The 18,900-nt window shown below is 37.2% G+C and overlaps 1 protein-coding gene across 1 annotated transcript; it reads left to right on the top strand.

Annotated features, from left to right (window-relative positions):
- The first annotated feature begins 223 nt into the window (after positions 1-223).
- Positions 224-7,750, top strand: LOC109006066 (protein disulfide isomerase-like 2-3). The gene is made up of 9 exons (XM_018985224.2): positions 224-463; positions 1,771-1,929; positions 2,586-2,699; positions 4,556-4,713; positions 4,924-5,023; positions 5,959-6,135; positions 6,217-6,362; positions 7,142-7,288; positions 7,379-7,750. The coding sequence occupies exons 1-9, from the start codon at positions 320-322 to the stop codon at positions 7,551-7,553; spliced, it is 1,320 nt and encodes a 439-aa protein (XP_018840769.1). The 5' UTR covers positions 224-319; the 3' UTR covers positions 7,554-7,750.
- The last annotated feature ends 11,150 nt before the right edge of the window (positions 7,751-18,900 follow it).

Below are 18,900 nucleotides of genomic sequence, written 5' to 3'. Positions count from 1 at the left end.
CAATTTAACTTAATGCACGTCATCAACTTATTATTTACATCAGCCTGAGTTTAAAAAAAAAAAAAAAAAGTGAAATCATGGTGTATGAAGAGTGGAGAGTGTAGGCTGGTGTATAGCCGGCCTCATTCAAGAATCACCTTGTAATGAGGCGACGTGTAACCCTTTGATTGGTGAATACACGTAGTTCGTACCCAACAGGGGTTAAAAAACAGAACCCCAGAGAGAGGGTTTTTCCTGTGCTCTTCGCAAGTCAGCCTACCGCTCCGAATTCAATTCATAGAAACACACACAGACACCGAGAGAGAAGGAAAGATAGAGAATGAGAACGAAGAGAGCATTGGCCATATCTCGACCAATCTTCTTCTTCTTATGCTTTTTTGCATTCAATTTCAATCTCTGTCACGCGCTCTACGGACCATCTTCACCAGTGGTTCAGCTAAACCCTTCCAACTTCAAGGCCAAGGTAATCTTCTTTCTATTTTTTTAAATATATATTCTATATTTTGTAAATTTCCTATTTTTAGCGTTTTTCTTGTGCTGGATCATTTCTTATTCTCACAATTCTGGAATACGATTGGTTGCGTAGATACTATTTCTGGCAATAATAATAAGCATAATACTTCCGAGATCTTATCGCGAAAAGATTTAATTCGGATTGCTAATGGGCGTGCTTTGGTTTTTTTAAATGTGTTGGAGTTTTTCTTCCTTCGTACTCGCTTGATTCATGCATTTTAGATCTGGTTTTTCAGCGTCTTAGACTCATAGAGCTACTACCAGAATTATTAGTAGTAGTGCAAGTATTTTTCTTATTTTGGTTTTGGTTCGAGATTGAATAATGTTTTATCAGTGAATATAACTCTATCATAAACTTATGAGACGAAGAATATGATTTGGTAGTTTTGGATTCTATATGAGGAGCCATCTGTACTCATAATTGTATTTTTTTATATGTTTGTGTGTATTTACACACATTTTATCTATTTTTTGATTAGTTATTTGTATATAATTGTATTTGTTTTATATATATTCTATTAGCACTAGAAACGTATTGGGGTGTTATTCATTTCGCTCCCATTTAAAAAACACCTCTATTAGTTAGCTTTTTCTTATTAAGCAAACATCAGGAGGCTGAAAGGAGTTTGTATTACATTGCGTTATGCAATTGTGAGTGATGTTTTTAGTTTGTCTCCAAACAATTTGTATTGTACTGCAAACACACTTTATCCCAAAACAGTTGTTTGGCGAATGTTTTGCAATATCAACGAGATTTGAGTATAACCCTATACATACTAGAATTTTCCTCCGTACTCAACCATATTGTCTATCATTCACTTATCTTATATGGCATGTGGTTGGGATATGTAATTGGGAAATGCCTGGTCTATAAAGAAATCCTACAAAACTAAACTTACAAACTGATGTGGTTTAATATGGTACATCAGATTAGCTCATTTTATTATAAAGTAGATCTAATGTCTCACATATAGCCACTTCAGTTTGTAGGTTTGCTTTTGTAAAATCCCTTTGTAGAGTTAGCACTTCTCTATGTAATACTAATCACATAATTGTGTTTGTTATTTCTTCTCTCAGCTGGTAAAGTAGCATTGCAATTGTTTAGTTATTTTGTCTAATTTCTGATACTATTAATTTAGGTTGTGTTTACCTTTAAAAAACAGTTGTGTATTATGGTCATAATTTATTATTTTAAAATAAGTATACATTCTAGCGTTCCTGATGCTTGGTAGGATAAATCCATGTTACTGATGGCAGGTTCTGAATTCGAATGGAATTGTTCTGGTTGAGTTTTTTGCGCCATGGTGTGGCCACTGTCAGGCTCTAACGCCTATATGGGAAAAGGCTGCCGCCGTATTGAAAGGTGTCGCCACTGTGGCAGCACTCGATGCTGATGCACACCAGTCCCTTGCTCAGGTTTGGAAGTGTTTCCTCAATGATAATGTGTGCTGAGAACTGCAGAATTGGAGTAACTAAAAGGTTTTTAATATATTGATAACAAATTAACATATATTTAATAGTTTTGCAAACGGTAGTTGCCAATTGGGAATTTTTTGCTAATTGATGGAAAATTACTATACTTGCAAAGTAGTTTTTTGTATTTATAGTATAATAATCATTTAGAGAGATGAAATCTATTTTGGTGTTGAAACTTTTTTTGATAATCATGAGCATTTACTCAAGGTTTGAAGAGGACATGTTTTTGTAAGATATTCATACTTGGTCTGAAAGGATTGTGGCTTATCACAACCCTTAGGGGTTGGCTCAAGTGGTAAAGACCTTGGTCTTGGTGGTATATGCTCCATCCAAGGTCTAAGGTTTGAATCCCACTGGGTGCAAACAATCTCTAGGGGCCATCGGACTGGAGGATTTTCTCCTTGAATTACCCGAGGTGCACTTGCTGAAAACTCCTTGTCGAGGGCCTGTGCACCCCGGGATTAGTCTGGATGCTGTTCCCGGACACCCAGTGCCAATAAAAAAAAAAAAAGATTGTGGCTTATCACATTCAATTGCTGACTCAAGATTAAACAGAATCATTGTTTGGGTGGTTGGTGTGCTTGATTTCCCTGTAGGAATATGGGATTAAAGGATTTCCTACCATAAAGGTGTTTGCACCTGGAAAGCCTCCAGTAGATTACCAAGGAGCTAGAGATGTCAAACCCATTGCAGAATTTGCACTTCAACAGGTTTGTTTTGATTTTTTAACTTGCACTGATTTTTTTTTTTTTGTCTTGGTTGGATAACTTTTATTGATATGATGTTATCACTGAAGCAAATGATTGTGCACATTAACTAAGCTACAGAAAGTGGCTAAAACTCATGGGCTGCGTCGCAATGTTCTGATGCATTGATGCTACCTTTAGTGAAAAGCTTCGTTTGTTTTGAGGGTTTAGATCCCCCTAGAATTCAGACTAGAACTCTAGGAGCTAGAATTGGAAAAAGATAGACATATAACGTGGGTCCCATTCTAGTTCCAGAACTCTAGGGGATCTAAATCATTGTTTTAATTGCCGCAGAAATGTTACCTATCATATCAGACATGTCCTGTATATAATTGTGGTGATGGGGTTACCTGATGTCTTTCTTCAACAAGTCAAAACAATTGCTTCACAAAATATACTTACCTATCATCCTCCTTGAAACAACTACCATTCACTGTTCCTTTACTTCTAATTTTTCTATTCATCAGGACAAAAAAAAAAAAAAATCAGCTGATGAGATAGTCATATTGCTTCTGATGTGCTACTAGTTTCAATATTTTTGAAATATCACTATTTGGAGACCTGTGACGCACAGAAATAACTAAATTATTAAATAAAAAATACTATTAATTAAGTTAGCATGCTATATATGATTCAGAAAAGAGTCAATGTTAGTACCTTGATCTCCAAAATTTGATTAAGCACTTTGATCTTCTCTCCTAATTCTCTTTTGTTCCTGTGTTAGCAATAGGATACCTTACAAAATTTGCTTGAGTGGAGAGAAGAACCAATAGTTCATTATATGGCGTTAGAGTAACCATGGTCATCAAGAGTCATAACTTATAGGCTTTTTTACTTTCCCTAAAATCCAATTACCCTTATGAATCCATTGATTACAAAACTAAAAGGAAATGAATTGAGCCAAAAAAAAAAAAAGCATTAGGAAAATTAAAAGCTCTACTAAATTTAATTGAAGATAGGTAACATGATTAGATATATAATTTTCATTTAATGACTCTAACTTAATAACATATATTATTTAATTTTCATTTAGGGGAAAATATACCGTTTCACCCAAAACTACCAAAAGTGTCAATTGCATCCTAAAACTGCAATAGGTGTCACTTTGCACCCTTCATTTAGATAAGACTACTAAGATTGTCTCACGTGATCAATTTTTTAATGGTTAGATATTAACCGATGGTTCATAATGAAAAAAAAATAGGTATTTTCCAGTCCACAACGGAAATTTTGGTAATTTAGGAGCAAAGCAAAAAATTAAGTGGTTGTTGGTGGGTGAAAGTGTAGTTTCCCTTTCATTTAATAAAATAACGGGGAGCTGATGATGTGATTGAACTGGAGCAAAACTCTATGCTCTCAAAGTTATATATATATCTATTGGTTGCTATGCACTAATTCTGGATAACAGTTTGTGTTTAACTGGACACTCGTAGATTAAAGATATCAGTTCACAAGGTGAGAGGTTGTATGACTATGCCAAACATGCAGGCGGTATTGACTTGCTGGTTTTCATCTTCCCTATCATTCAAAGTTAGTCATAGGTTGGTTTTGAGTGTAAAACAAACACGTATGTGGATGATCTTGATTAAAAAGGATCTAAAAATAAAAATGTAGGAATCCCTATCTGTTGGCAATGGTCTAGACAAGTTGGGTGGTTGGATGACAAGAAAATATATTGTTAACTTCAGTTTTGTGGTTGATCAGTATGGGCAATTTCTCACTGTTCAGTGGATCATCTGTCTCACTTGACTGTACAATGCCTGAACCAAGAACTTGTGTCTTGCGTTACATGTTGTGGCTCTAACTGCTTGGTTTCACAGCTAAAGGCACTTCTAAAGGAACGATTAAGTGGAAAAGCAACCGGAGGATCAAATGGAAAATCTGAACCAAGTGCTTCAGTGGAATTGAATTCCCACAATTTTGATGAATTGGTGCTTAAAAGTAAGGAACTTTGGATTGTCGAGTTTTTTGCACCCTGGTAAGTGGTTTTTTTTGTCTACCTTTGCGAGCTAATTTGGATTTATGGTTCCCTTCATAACACATTTTGAGTGTGGGTTGAATCTAAAATATCAGTTTTGGCAGTATGTATCTAAATTACTTTAACATTTTTTTATTTTATTTTTATAGGTAAATTACTTTAACATTCCTAGTTTTGATGATAATTCTTGTCTAATTTTTTTCTTAAAAGGTGTGGACATTGTAAAAAATTGGCTCCTGAGTGGAAGAAGGCTTCTAATAACTTGATGGGCAAGGTGAAGCTAGGTCATGTTGACTGCGACTCAGAAAAGGTGAGACTGAACTTTTAGAAAGTGCAATGCGATAAGAAATATGCTATTTTTATTTCATTCATTTGTTAACATTTTTGTAACCCCTAGGGTTGGCTCAAGTGGTAAAGGCCTTGGTCATGGTGGTATGCTCCCTCTAGGACCAAAGTTTGAATACTCTTGGGTGCAAACAATTTCTAAGAGCATCGGACTAAGAGAACTTTCCCTTGAATTACTCGAGGTGCACTTGTTGTAAACTCCTTGCCGAGGGCCTGTGCACCCCTGGGACTAGTCCGGACTTTGTTCTTGGGCACCTGGTGCCAATAAAAAAAAATTAACATTTTTGTCTAGGTGCAGAGATTTGATTTGCTTGTCTAATTTTTTTTGTTGGCATACTCTTCAGTTTGGATTGAAAGTGAGAGGTTTCTAAGAGTTGTGTAAATATTATTATTTTTTTATAGGTAATCAAGAATTTGCAACTGAAATAAATCAAGGGCATTTAGCCCATTAAAATCAATGGGCTAAAGGTCAACTCTTACATGGACATTTAGCCCATTAAATTAATGGACATTTTGTGCCAGATATTATGCCACAAAGGTCAACTCTTCCTCTATGAATTAATATGCCTTTCAAAGTAATATCATGTCTCCATCAATTATACTTGTAGTTTTTTTTTTTTTTTTTATAAGTATCGATACTTGTAGTTCTCATTCATAGATTGCAATTAACTCCATCAATACCACCTCATGGTTTCTCCACCTTCCTTTGTTTTAAGATAGCTTTCTTACATGCATGCACATTGCTTATGCACATGCATTTTCTTTCTTAAAGTTGATGATTGTTTTCACATGACACACTGATTGCCAAACCCTTGGATGGGAGATTTAAGAAATTGTGGTTTCTTGGATGCATGGTTTGCTTTCTTAAATCACATGGTTCTGATGCATTGGCTTTACCAGTCTCTGATGAGCAGGTTCAATGTTCAAGGGTTTCCCACCATCTTGGTATTTGGTGCTGACAAAGATAGCCCAATCCCCTATGAGGGTGCAAGAACTGCCTCAGCAATTGAATCATTTGCTCTTGTGCAACTGGAAACAAATATTGCACCTCCTGAAGTGACTGAGCTGACTGGCACTGTAAGCACTTCACTACCAAAGCTTGTACTATAGAATTCTTATCAGGGAAATGTGCTAGCTTTATATAAATCTTCTTAATAGGATGTCATGGAGGAGAAATGCGGTTCAGCTGCCATCTGTTTTGTTGCTTTCCTGCCTGACATTTTGGATTCCAAGGCTGAAGGGAGGAACAAGTACATTCAGCAGTTATTAACTGTTGCAGAGAAGTTCAGAAGGAGTCCATACAGGTAATTACCTCGAAGTCCTTAACCATTTCATTTTGACTCTTTTTTCTGATTTAATGTTTACTCTGTCTCTATGTGATACCACATTTTGATAAGTAATAAGGATAGATGCACATTGCTTGGGAAGAAGAAGTTCTTGCTCTTTATAATGTTCCAATATGACTTCAATTGTGATACCCCATTCTGAAAAATGATAAGGGTAGGTGGTGTATAGGATCCCACATTGCTTGAGAATGAGAAGTTTTTGCTCTTTATAATGTTCCAGTTGGGTTCCAATTGTTTCATTGACTAGTCCTTTTGGGCATATAGGTCATGTAGTTTGGACGTTCCATTGGGGGCGTTACAAATGATATCGAAGTCTATCTTAACCATAAATGTGGGACTTGAGCTATGCCACCTATGACAAACTGGCCCGAGGACGTAAGGGATACCCGCCTCCTGGGGGGGGGGGGGAGACCCCATTATTTTTATAAGTGATAAGGTTAGATGGTGTATGGGATCTTGCATTGCTTGGGAAGAAGAACTTGCTCTTTATAACGTTCTAATAGAGATCCAGTTGTATCATTAAATAATCATTTTGGAGTATAGGCCACGTGGCTTGGGCCTTTCATTAAGATGTTACACACTCTCTCTGAGAGATAGGTTCTTTAGATTTTTCCATAAAAACCGAATATTATGCTTTCATCAAACACCTTATGTAAACGCCTCAAATGTTTTGAGAAACTTCTTGGTGTCAATGGTTACAGAAGTAATAACTGATTTTATATTTTCATGTGTTACAGCTATGTCTGGGCAGCAGCTGGTAGGCAGCCAGATCTAGAGAAGCGTGTAGGTGTTGGTGGGTATGGTTATCCTGCTTTGGTAGCCTTGAACGTGAAGAAAGGTGCATATGCCCCACTTAAGAGTGCATTTGAACTTGACCAGATTGTGTAAGTTCTGCTTCTGCTTCTGCTTTTTATATCAAACACCAATATAGGTATGGACAGAAAGATGAATATATATTTTATTTGGTTTCTCAGAGAGTTTGTGAAGGAAGCTGGACGTGGAGGAAAGGGCAATTTGCCTCTGGATGGCGCTCCCGTGATTGTGAAAACGGAACCTTGGGATGGTAAAGATGGAGAGATCATTGAAGAGGATGAATTTTCCCTCGAAGAACTCATGGGGGAAGACGCTACCAACAAGGATGAGTTATGATCAACTTAAAGCAGTATAGCAGAGAGCAGAGAGAGAGATAAAGGAAGAGAGTTGGCTAAACACGATTTTGTTGGTACCAACAATGGATTTGGCTCATGTGGCATTCAATAGCTACTGTATTTAAATGATTTAAGTGGCTTAATTTCGGTGGTGAAAGTGATCCTTGTGAGGAATGCTATTAAATGTCTCTTCCCTAATACCTCTTGCCCGGAAGTTAAAATTCCATCATCATCATAATGCGAAGGTTCATGTCATGTCTAAAAAAGATACTGATGTTATATTACACATTCTCATTGCTCACATTTAATGGCGGAGGTCTTTGCCAAAGCACGAAGCCAAAATGGCCCATCGAAAGAAGAGTTTGGGTGCATATCCTGGCTCAACACGATGGCAAACCCACCCCCCGGCGAAATTTTTTTTTTTCCTTTCCCATGCGTTTATTTAATAAACGGTGGCGAGGGCTAACATTCGCTGGAGAGCGAGGACTTGTTTGGTGAGGTGTTACAGATGCTAGACACATTTTGAGAGAAGGTGACTGGAGAGCTATATGCCTATATCTAAGGTCTCTTTGATTACAAATGATCACATGATATGATATAAAAATTGAAAATTGAGTAAAATATTATTAAGATATAATTTTTTAATATAATTTTTATTTTGAGATTTAAAAATATTGAATTGTTTATTATAATTTGTATGAAGATTTGAAAAAATTATAATGATTATATGAAATAAGATGAGATGAAATAGTTTAATTTATGTAACCCAGCCAAGCTAAGGGGATATGACATAAGAAGTAGAAGTAGGATTTAATGGGCTAGATTTGGGCTTGCTCTTGTTGAAAAACATCATCGTACTTCTAATATAATTTTTTATATTTTAATATAGCGCTAAATAATTGATGTTACCAACGTGTTTGGTACATCGGTCCACAAGTTCAATGATCCTACACAAGCAATGTAAGGGCTTGGTGGGTAATGAAATACCTCTAATGCCTAAGTTAATCCTCTAAGAAATCGAGAGAATTTTCTATGTAAGAGTGCATGAGAGTGTTTCTCATTTGTGGTTAGACTTTTATATTCCCTATCAATGTGGGCTATGTTTCTTGTGCTAGGGGTGTCTGTCAATTGTACTGGATACTATGCCATCACATTTAATGTAGTGTGGCTCTCTCGAGTCATGTCCTTAGTGGTAGGTGGGTGAGTGCGACCATTATCTGGGTACTCTGTCAGGAACAACGCCTATCACCGAGATCTCCTATATGTGCTTCGTTTCTGCCTATTTAGTGTGGTGTAGTGTCCTTGCAGGTCATCGGGACAGGGTTGTGTTAAAGTGAACATTATCACATCTTCCCTTGTTGATCCTTTCCCTGCATTGGCTTTGGGTCCTCTTTCTCATATCTTAGTTGGTGGGTCAGTTACACTACTTGTTGGGCCTCTTGGAGATGGACTAGGCCTAGCCTAGTGGGTAATGAGAATATTCCTTCCAATTGACAGAACAAAACTGTCACCATGAAACGATCATATTGAAATTGATCCTAGATGCCAAGAAACTAACACTAAAAGTCCAACCTTTATTTAATACCAAATAATCAAGCATTAGATAAGGAGGTATGAGTAAACAATTTAAGCATTGCATAGATGTACAAGTGGAAATACAATTATTTTAAGATATTTTCATACTATTTTACTATTCACAAACACTTCACTAATATTCACGAACTATTCGGTACTATTCACAAACTATTTCACTTTTATTCATAGATGATATTATATATTCTTAGCATTTAAATGGAGTTTGTGAAGACAAAAATTTGATCCCACATTACGAGTGATAACTCTTGCAGCCATTGTAGACCAAATGCATCTAAGATTTATAATCCTTCCAAGACCTTTCTACTTCAACCCATGTTCTTACGTCCAAATAAAACTAGAAGCAAGGGCGGAACTATGTTGGAGATTGGGTGGGCTACCGTCCCTCAAAAGTTTTAAAAATTAGTCTTATATATTATATAATTACAATTTTAAGTTTAAATATTCGAAAAATATTTAAGATTACCCCCCCAACACTCAAACACACAATATATCACTCAAATATCCTTAAATCCATTAACATAATAGTCTTGAATTGATATCTCTATATCTATTTATTTGCCTTCGGTGTGTATTGTGCGGTTTATTTGGTTTCATATCAATGATATCATATACGTTTTTCTTGTATTTCTGAGCTTACATAGTCACATGATTTATTTTTATTTTTATTTCTCATCTGGGTCATGCTCGACTTCATTGAGTTTATTGCCTATCACCTGTACATAATCTTCATTTACAACTTTTGAGATGTTTTTAACAACATATTAATCAGTTAACTAGCTAGAAGTTTCAAGAGAGTTTATCTAATACTTAAAACAAAACTGGAAGATTCTTGCATATGAGAGGCAGCAGATTTATCTAGCTAGATGATTAATGAGACGTTTCTAGCTAGAGAGATAGAGAGAGTATGTGAAGAATTTATTTTCTTTTGTGAAGAATTTATTAGTTATTCAAATGTTTTTTTTTTTTTTGTTCACTTATTACTAGTAATACAATTATACAATAAAAATCTAATGACTTTTATATTATTAGATACTTTTTCAAGTTTATTCTTGATCTATAAATTTTTCTTAAAGCTTATAAAAATATGAGTAAGTCGAGAACAATTGTATAATTTTATGACATATAATTAATTTTTTATATAGTCACGTGTAAAAAACATATATTATCTATGTTGACACATACCACACACTTTTTCGATCGCTCCCCAGACGTCAAATCCTAATTCCGCCCGTAGAAGGTTTTGGTTGTTTTTTTATGTAGAGAACAATCACATCTGTCCATGAAAGCTAAAAAAAGAAAAAGAAAAAAAAGAAAATCAAATTGCTGACCATTAAGATGAGATGGTAGGCGTAGCTTTCTTATATATTAGTAGGAGGGCAGATGTATGGCACTTGCCCGACTTCCCCTATAAATATTATTTAAAATTTGAATAAAAATAAAATAAGAAGTGATTTTTTTAAAAATAATGTTAAATACAGTCATGAAGTGTGCAAGTATCGCGCATTCATTTTGAAAAAGAATGAGCTCTATCATTAAAAAATTTAATTTTTTCACGTGAGTCTCATATTTACTTACTTTTTTCAAACATAGTGCGTGGCAATTGTGCACTATGACTGCAAATATCATTTCTTTTTTTTCAAACTACCACAGGAGGCAACAACTCAGACGCAAGGGCGAAGAAGGAGTACTCGTACGGGTGTGTATGCACCACGGGCAAGGAGAGAGCGCATGAACACAAAGGCGACCAAGGAGTGCTCAAATCCCGGGGCAAGCAACAATAGCTCCGACATAAGACAAGCGAAAGTGCTCGCATCCCGGCCGAGCAAGGAGAACTCGTATCTCAGACTAGCAAAGAGAACTTGAAAGATCTTGTGCGTGAAGTGAGCACCAGGAGGAACAAAAACCTCACCCCTTAAAGAGTAACAGTGCTCACCCTTTCAGCGAGCACCCTGAAAAAGCATGAAGGGTTCAGCCAAGGGCTAAGAGTGCTTGCTCGGTGGGGTGGCGAGAAAAATGTTCGTCCCAGGGGCCATAAAAAGTGCTCACTCCTGGTAAGGACTATGTTACTCAGAAGTGTCTGTCGCCCTCTTGGTCGAGCACTATATTGGTCAAAGTGTCAGACCCCCGGAGGGCGAGCAATGCTCTCCTCCCATGGGGTGACCTAAGAGAGCTTGCATCTCGGGTCGAGCAAAGGGTGTCCCACTGGGGCGAGCAACAAGAGCTTGCCCTTGGCCAAAAAGGTGTCCCACCAGGGTGGGCACTCAAAAGAACTAAATTAAATGATGTTTGCCAAAGTGCTTGTCCCAAGGTGAGCAAAAGAGCTCTCCCTTTGGCGAGCGAGATGCTCCTCACGAAAGGCACTTCGGGTGAGTATTCAAACAAATAAATGAAATGATCTCGTATTTAGGATTTAAGAACTTTGCTCGGTGCAAGCAAAACTCCTCTCAACCCAAGAGGGTGAGTGAAGCGCTTGCACTTGTTGGGTGCAAGCAAAAAATGCTCGAATCTAATAAAGAAAAAGTGCTCACACCTCAAGGTGAGCAATAATACTTGCTCGCACTCATAGGGCAAGCACTCTGATCCCATTACATGCTCAAGAATAATGCCTGATGGACGTGGGAGCTCGCTGCAAATTGTACAAGCTCCACAATATCTAATGCATACATGGAAGGTCGAATTACGTAGGACGAAAAAATGCAAATAGGACAAAAAAAATGAAGATAGAACATAAAAATGAAGATATGACGAAAAAAAAAAGCCTAAGGCTGAAAATGAAGAGAGGATAGAAAAATAAAGATAAGACTAAAACTAAAGATAAGACAAAAGCTCCACAAACTTTCTTTCCCAATAAAGACATAACTTGTATTCAAGTTTCACATGCATCCCCTCATGAATTGACCACTTGCTCATGAGTTGATCATAAGAATTTGTAGCCTTCTTGGGAGAGAACTATTTTGACACCCCAAAACTATAGCAAAAGTGCTTGGCCAAGAAGGGCGAGCATGTTAGACCCCCACGTCGAGTTGCCTCTAGAGGGGCCGCACATACCCTAGTCATGGTGGGGACATGCACCTTGGCTAGCCCACAACCATGCCTTGGCTCGTGGGGCGACAAGCATGGGGCGCCCAGCATGCATGCATGCCTTGGCCCACGCGATGGCACCACGGGGCACCCAGCATGCGGGCTAGCGAGGCTAGCATGCGCGCAGCACAGCACCGTGCGCCCATGCGCGCGGCATCACGTGCAGCACAGCACCGTGCGCCCGTGCGCGCGGCATCATGCACCCCAATGGGCCGCACGCCCAGGCGCTTCCTAGTGCGCAGGCCAGTGGGCCGCGTGGCCCTGTGCGCACCCTTGTGCCGCAAGACCATGCGGGCGCCCATGCGCCGCACAGGCAGACCAGCCCGCGCGTGCACGCGCACGCCCAGACTTACCTTGTCGCACGCCCGCGTGCCCATGGCCCTCCTGCCGCACGCCAGCAAGCCCACGCCCATCCTGTAGCACACTAGCGAGGCTAGTGGCACGCCCCATGGCGTGCCATCCAGCGCACGGCTCCAGCTCGTGCCTTGCGGAGCAGGCTAGTGGCATGCCCACCAGGCATGCCATCCAGCTCACGGCTCTAGCCCGTGCCATGCAGCCAACGCCCAAGCCACCAGCCAACATGCAACCACTTAGCCCATCATGGGCCCGTGCATGTCACACCATGGTTTAGTCCATGGCTCTATCTTATTGTTTTATTTATTTATTATTTACTTTCAAGGGACCTATTGTGGGTTTCCAAGTTGTAACTTATAAATAGGACCCTTAGTCATTTCATTCACATCTTTTTTTGGCAAAACTCTTAGTGAGGGAACTATTGTTTGAGAGATCATTTTCGGTGCCTTTGCACTTGGGCTTTTTGGGTGATATTCGTTGATCCTAAGAAGAGGATTACACTTTGCAATTCTTTGAATAAGTGTAGTTCGATTATCTTATTCTTGCAACTTGGTTCAATTCATGAATCCAAGTTGGTTTATCAATATATGAGGTTTATTCAATACATGTGCAACTCGTGAATCAATGTTGAATTATCTTATTGTTCATTTTTATTATTTAAGTCATAAGTGTTCTTACTTGTGTTCTTGAGTGTTCTTCACATTGTTCTTGGTGTTTATCAACAATTTCGGCTATTCAATCCATTTTGCTCATAAAAGTCGACTAACCTAGGGTTAGTCCACTTTCCATAAATTGTTGGACTCTTCCAACCCTAGTAGCCGAAACTCTCTTTCCCATAGTGCTCACTTACCATTCGGCCAACACTTTCCTAATTGGGAAGAACCCTAGCCGCCCACTACACTTACCAAACTAGGATTCCTATAATTTAGGAATCCCTAGTTGACCCAAACACTTACCCTACTCGGCCAAATCAGTCCAATTGAGTTCCTTGAATTTAGGAACATTCCATAATCCATTCCCAAGCTTGTTCGGCCAACCCTAGCCGCCCAAGCCTTGCCCTAACTTCTAAACCCTAAACCTAATCCAAAGTGGCGCTAACCTTAATTCCACCCCATTGCCGTGCACCACTTTCCCATTGCTACCAAACACTTTACCAAACCCTACCACCAATCCATTCGCCATACTAGCCTAAACACTTAACCAAAACCTTTCCAAGTGGTCATCTTGTTCACCATTGTTGGAGAATCAAGCAAGAGAGGAACGGAGGATCGGTCATCACATCAACTATCTTGGCATGGAGATCATAGTGTTTAGGGACTTGACCGAGGTCCCTAACAGAGCAACAATGCTTGCCATCTAGGCGAACACAATGGAAAACAAAGTATTCAATCTGTGCATAAGTGGTCTCCACTCTCTTGGCAGGCACCATAGAGGCAAAGTGCTAGTATCAAGCATGGATGCACTATAAGAGTCCACCCATGGGAGGCAAAGTGTTCGTAATTACCACACATGGCTCATAAGGGTGCTATGATTAAATAAGTAGCTTTAGTAGGGATATTTATGTAGGATGGAAAAATGAAGACGGCACGAAAAACTAGGAAAAAAAGTCCTAAGATTGAAAATGATGATAGGACAGAGATATAAAGATGGTGTAGAAAAATAAATTAGGCCGGAAAATGAAGATAGACAAAACAAAGTCGCTTTGCAGTGGTCCATCTGAAAATAAGCCTTTAACAGCCTCCAATAATACTCTACCACACCAGCAATTACACACAAATCAGAATAAGCTCATTACACTAGATAATAAACACATCTTCCCGTCACCCAAGAACACCATCTTCACGTCAGAATTTCACTGCCCAAGAACACATCTCCAATCCACACCACTTTTATTGGCTTTTTTATTCTTTTTTTTTTCTACTTTTCGTCAAAATCAGTGGATAAACTTTCTTTTTCTTCCCCAATTTCCTGCTGAGATGGTTCCTCTCCATTCCCTTCTCAGAATCCAAGCTCTCTCTCTTGACAACTACAAGAAAAAATACCCAAACTTTGATAGAATCGTGTGCGAAGTAGTGACTACCAAGCCACACTACAGCTAATCCTGATCCCTTCTCTCAAAACCCAGACGAAGCTCCCTCCCAAAACACAGAATCATGCAGACCCTTCCAATGAAAATAAAAAGATCAGATCAAATAAAAATAGAAAAAATATCAACTAACCCAGAGTCGGAGGAAGATGAGGCAACCACCACAACCATCGGAGGGATCTATTGGAGGTGGGCAGCATTGTTCTCGGTGTTTCACCGTCACACCCTTACCAAACCCATCTAATCTCAGCAGCAAGGGAATCCATCGGAGGTCGCATTCCTCATGCGACGACGGAGAGAGGGGGCAAAGAGGGTCGCGTTCCTCGTGTGACGACCGAGAGAGTGGCTGAGAGGGGGAGATGAAATTTCGTAAAACTAGGTTATGGGGGAGAGAATGAGAGGGTATGAGGCCTGAGGGATCCATCTGCGTACGTGCAGTAGGGGCACCTGGTAGGTATGCTGAGGAGGCTACGTGTAACTCACCTATTGGAGGGCTATTTTTTGAAGATAAATAGATAGATCGTTTTGAAGATTAACTCTAGCCAAAAACCTCCCCTAGCTTTTTTTTCGAGCAAACTTCCACTTTCGAGTAAAGACAGCTTGTATTCGAGCTTCAAGTGCGTTACAAATTGAGCATATAGTACGGTTCATACAACTCGACTATAACACTTTCAGCATGAAACAAAGCAAATCATCCCACCAGACTTGCTCGATCACGTCCTCAGCATAATCTTGAGTTTAGGCATCAAAAGAACCATGGCAACTGAATAGCTTTAAAGCTGTTGCTCGATATTCATGCTCGAATCTTCCGAGCAAGTAAGCTCGACATTTCCAAACATGGAAATGCCATAAAAATATTACAAATAGGGAAACTTAATTGTATCTAGCATTTACGTTACATCATACCTAAAGCTTGCCTCCCCTCTATAAGGAGAATAGCTTGCATTGAGCATATATGCTAGTAATCCATTTATGTAATGTTTATAATTGGCCTACATAGTTAGGGGTGAAAAAAAAACTGATGAACTAGTAAACTGGGCTGGACCGGATCGAACTGATGGGTTTGGTCCTGTCCGGTATCGGTTTCATTTTTTTCAAAACTGGTCGAAATCGATTCGGATCCAGTTTTTCTTTGTCTAAGACCGGATTGGACTGGACCGGTTCATATATATATTTAAATTTTTTATATTGTATAAAATATTTTTTATATGATTTTTTATATTATATATAATTTATATATAAAATAATTTTGTATTATATGATAAATTATTAATTAATATAATATTATATTTTAAAATCCTATATAAATAACTATATATTATTACTACAATCTATTATATTAGTAGTTATACTAATACTATATCATTATATATTATAATATACTATAATATATCACTATAGTCTATAATACAATTATAATATATATTATAAAATACTATAATATATTATCACTATATTATTATATACTATAATATATATACTATATAATATACCGGAAAAGTGGACTGAACTGAACTGGAACCGGTAAAATTGAAAGTACCGGTTTAGGAGTGTAACCAGTGTGGTATCGGTTTTTCAAATCTCAAAATCGGTATATACCGGTTTGATTCTAAAATATGTCTAAAACCAGACTGAATCGGACCAATTACATTTCTATACATAGCTGTACAAATAACTAAACAAGGAAATATACAACTGGTGCAATTACAATATAACAATTACAAGATAACGGATGAACTATTTACATAAGGCAAAAATAATGCACTGCAGAAATAAATGGGAGAGATTGCACAGTCATTGATGAGGAACTACATGGGCAGCAAATTAGGAGATATGTCTCTTCACCCTCTACCCCAGCGCATGCAGTTGTTTCGAATTACTTTAAAAAAATCACATAGTTCTTTTATATATCTTGGTATTCATTTGTCAAGCATTCCTACAAACAAGATTATGTATATTGGTATGCTATAATGAGATTGTAACTTTAAGGAATTTCTGGATTTTTTTATATTTTGCTATTGTGAACAATTAATAAGAAAGTATGTTAACTTTCTGTTTCCGTTTAATGCCATAAAAATATTGTAAAGAGATAATGTTCTTAAGTGGCTGGTGGGGTTTTCTGAAATGTCCTGATCCCTTGATAATTTAAATTTTTCCAAAGGACCTATGAAGATTGAAGAATGCCAAGAACCTTGGATTTCTGACAAATTCTCTGCTTCTGCTACATAATATCACTTTTACGTATTTTTTATATACTTCACTAATGTGGTGGCATTTAATATTTATTTTATATTAAAAAAAAGTGACGTAGTCAATTACATTAACAAAATGTACAATAGAATGTACAAAATTGACTGCAGATAAAATTTTTGTTTATATATCACGAAGGCCATGACCTTTGTGGTTAGCGTCCGTCTTCTTGGAGGGCTCATGACATTGGGGTATATGATTGTGACCATCCTGAAACGGAGTAGCCATATCTTCTCTAATGACAGTGAGCGTGAAGACTGATTGGCTTTAACAACTTAATAATCGGAAATTATGTTTGGGTTCGTGAAGTGCTCAAAAATGTCGAGCTTACGTGCTGAGAAAGTGATTCTGAAGTTTCCTTTCTCTCTCACAGACATGAATTTACGCAAGCCTGATTTTAGATTTTACATTTGTTGTGGATGTCGGTTAAATTGGGGCATAAAGTTTTTATTTCCCCCACATTCTATCTCATATCATTCAGTTCATGAGCTGTAGCCTGCAAGAGGAGGAGGCAACATTGCAACCAAATATGCCAAGGATTTGGCAGTCGCGCGGCTCTTTCTAATTTGGTTGTTGCTCATATTAGTTTCATTTTCCATACCTTGTTTTACATATTAATTTAAAAAAGTCCACGTCCAATTTATCATAGAATATTAAATTATTAAACATTTATTATTATATAAATAAACTTAATAATATTGGGAGTATCACTATCACTCCTTCTATCCCTTCAAAATATCTTGTTAGGTTATGTTTGGATGTTAAATTGAGTTGAATTGAGTTGAAATGATAAAATATTATTAAAATATTATTTATTATTATTATTATTATTTTAAAATTTAAAAAAGTTGAATTATTTATTATATTTTGTGTTAGAATTTGAAAAAAATTATAATGATGAATTGAAATAAATTGAGATGAATTTGACAACCAAACGAACGTATGATATTGATAATGCTTTAAATAAAAAGTTTTTACAATTGGGTTACAAAACTAATTTTTATAATTTTTTTTCTTGTAGAAAAACCATCAAAAAATATTTTTGTGGTGATTTTTCAAAGGCTATTTCCACCCTGTTGGAACATGCATGTTTTGAGGAAGGAGTGGATAAGGACGATAGAAGACATCCATCTTACCTGGAGTTTGGATAGCTTGAGATTGAGATGGAATGCAAAAGCTGGCTTTCCCATATGAAGAATGGTACAAGAATGAATGGGGATTTTTAATCATTTTTGAGAAAAAAAGTCACTCAACTGTTTTTTTAACCACGTCATTTCATCATTTTGTGATAGGTATCAAATGATAAAACAAATAATTAAAAAATAATAAAAATAATTTTATAAGTATTTTTTTCAATAATATTATTATAAAATTACTTATTTATTGTCAGTTATTTTTACGAAAATGATTATTTATTATTAATATGAGTTTATTCTCGTTACAAATAATTATTTTTATCGTAAATAACTCGTCATAAATACTTATTTTTCTGATACTGTAATCGCTATCATATTAAGATAATTAGGTTAAAATGATGATTAATAGTATTTTTTTTTTATTTACTAGCAATTGTGATATCAATTGTGATCTTAATCCAATAGTGTTGTATTTTTCATACTTTTAACAAGTCAGGCTTTGGTACTGCTTACTGCCAAGGGCTAAGCATTGCTGCATCACCTTGTGCTTAGATGCACGACTTCCCTCCCAACAAACGAAATCAGCCAACCTGTAAGATTACCCAATAAATAAATAAATAAATAGCCAGCCTGTAAAGGTCAAGCTATTCATATAACAGATAGCAGAAGCCACTTTAATTTTATCTTATATTATTAGCATAAACCTAACACGATTAAACAAAAAGTGAAAGTGGACAGCTTTCTTCACTTTCTTTTTCTTGAGCTATGTCCAAAGGGAGTTGTTGGGTTGGCTTTGTCATGAAGTTAGCATTCTATCTGGTTTGTGCTCTGCCAATCATCCCCTT

The sequence above is a fragment of the Juglans regia genome, chromosome 1 (assembly GCF_001411555.2).
Source record: "Juglans regia cultivar Chandler chromosome 1, Walnut 2.0, whole genome shotgun sequence".
NCBI lineage: Eukaryota > Viridiplantae > Streptophyta > Magnoliopsida > Fagales > Juglandaceae > Juglans > Juglans regia.
Note: the sequence above shows the minus strand (reverse complement) of the source record. Positions and strands in the feature narration are given on the sequence as shown.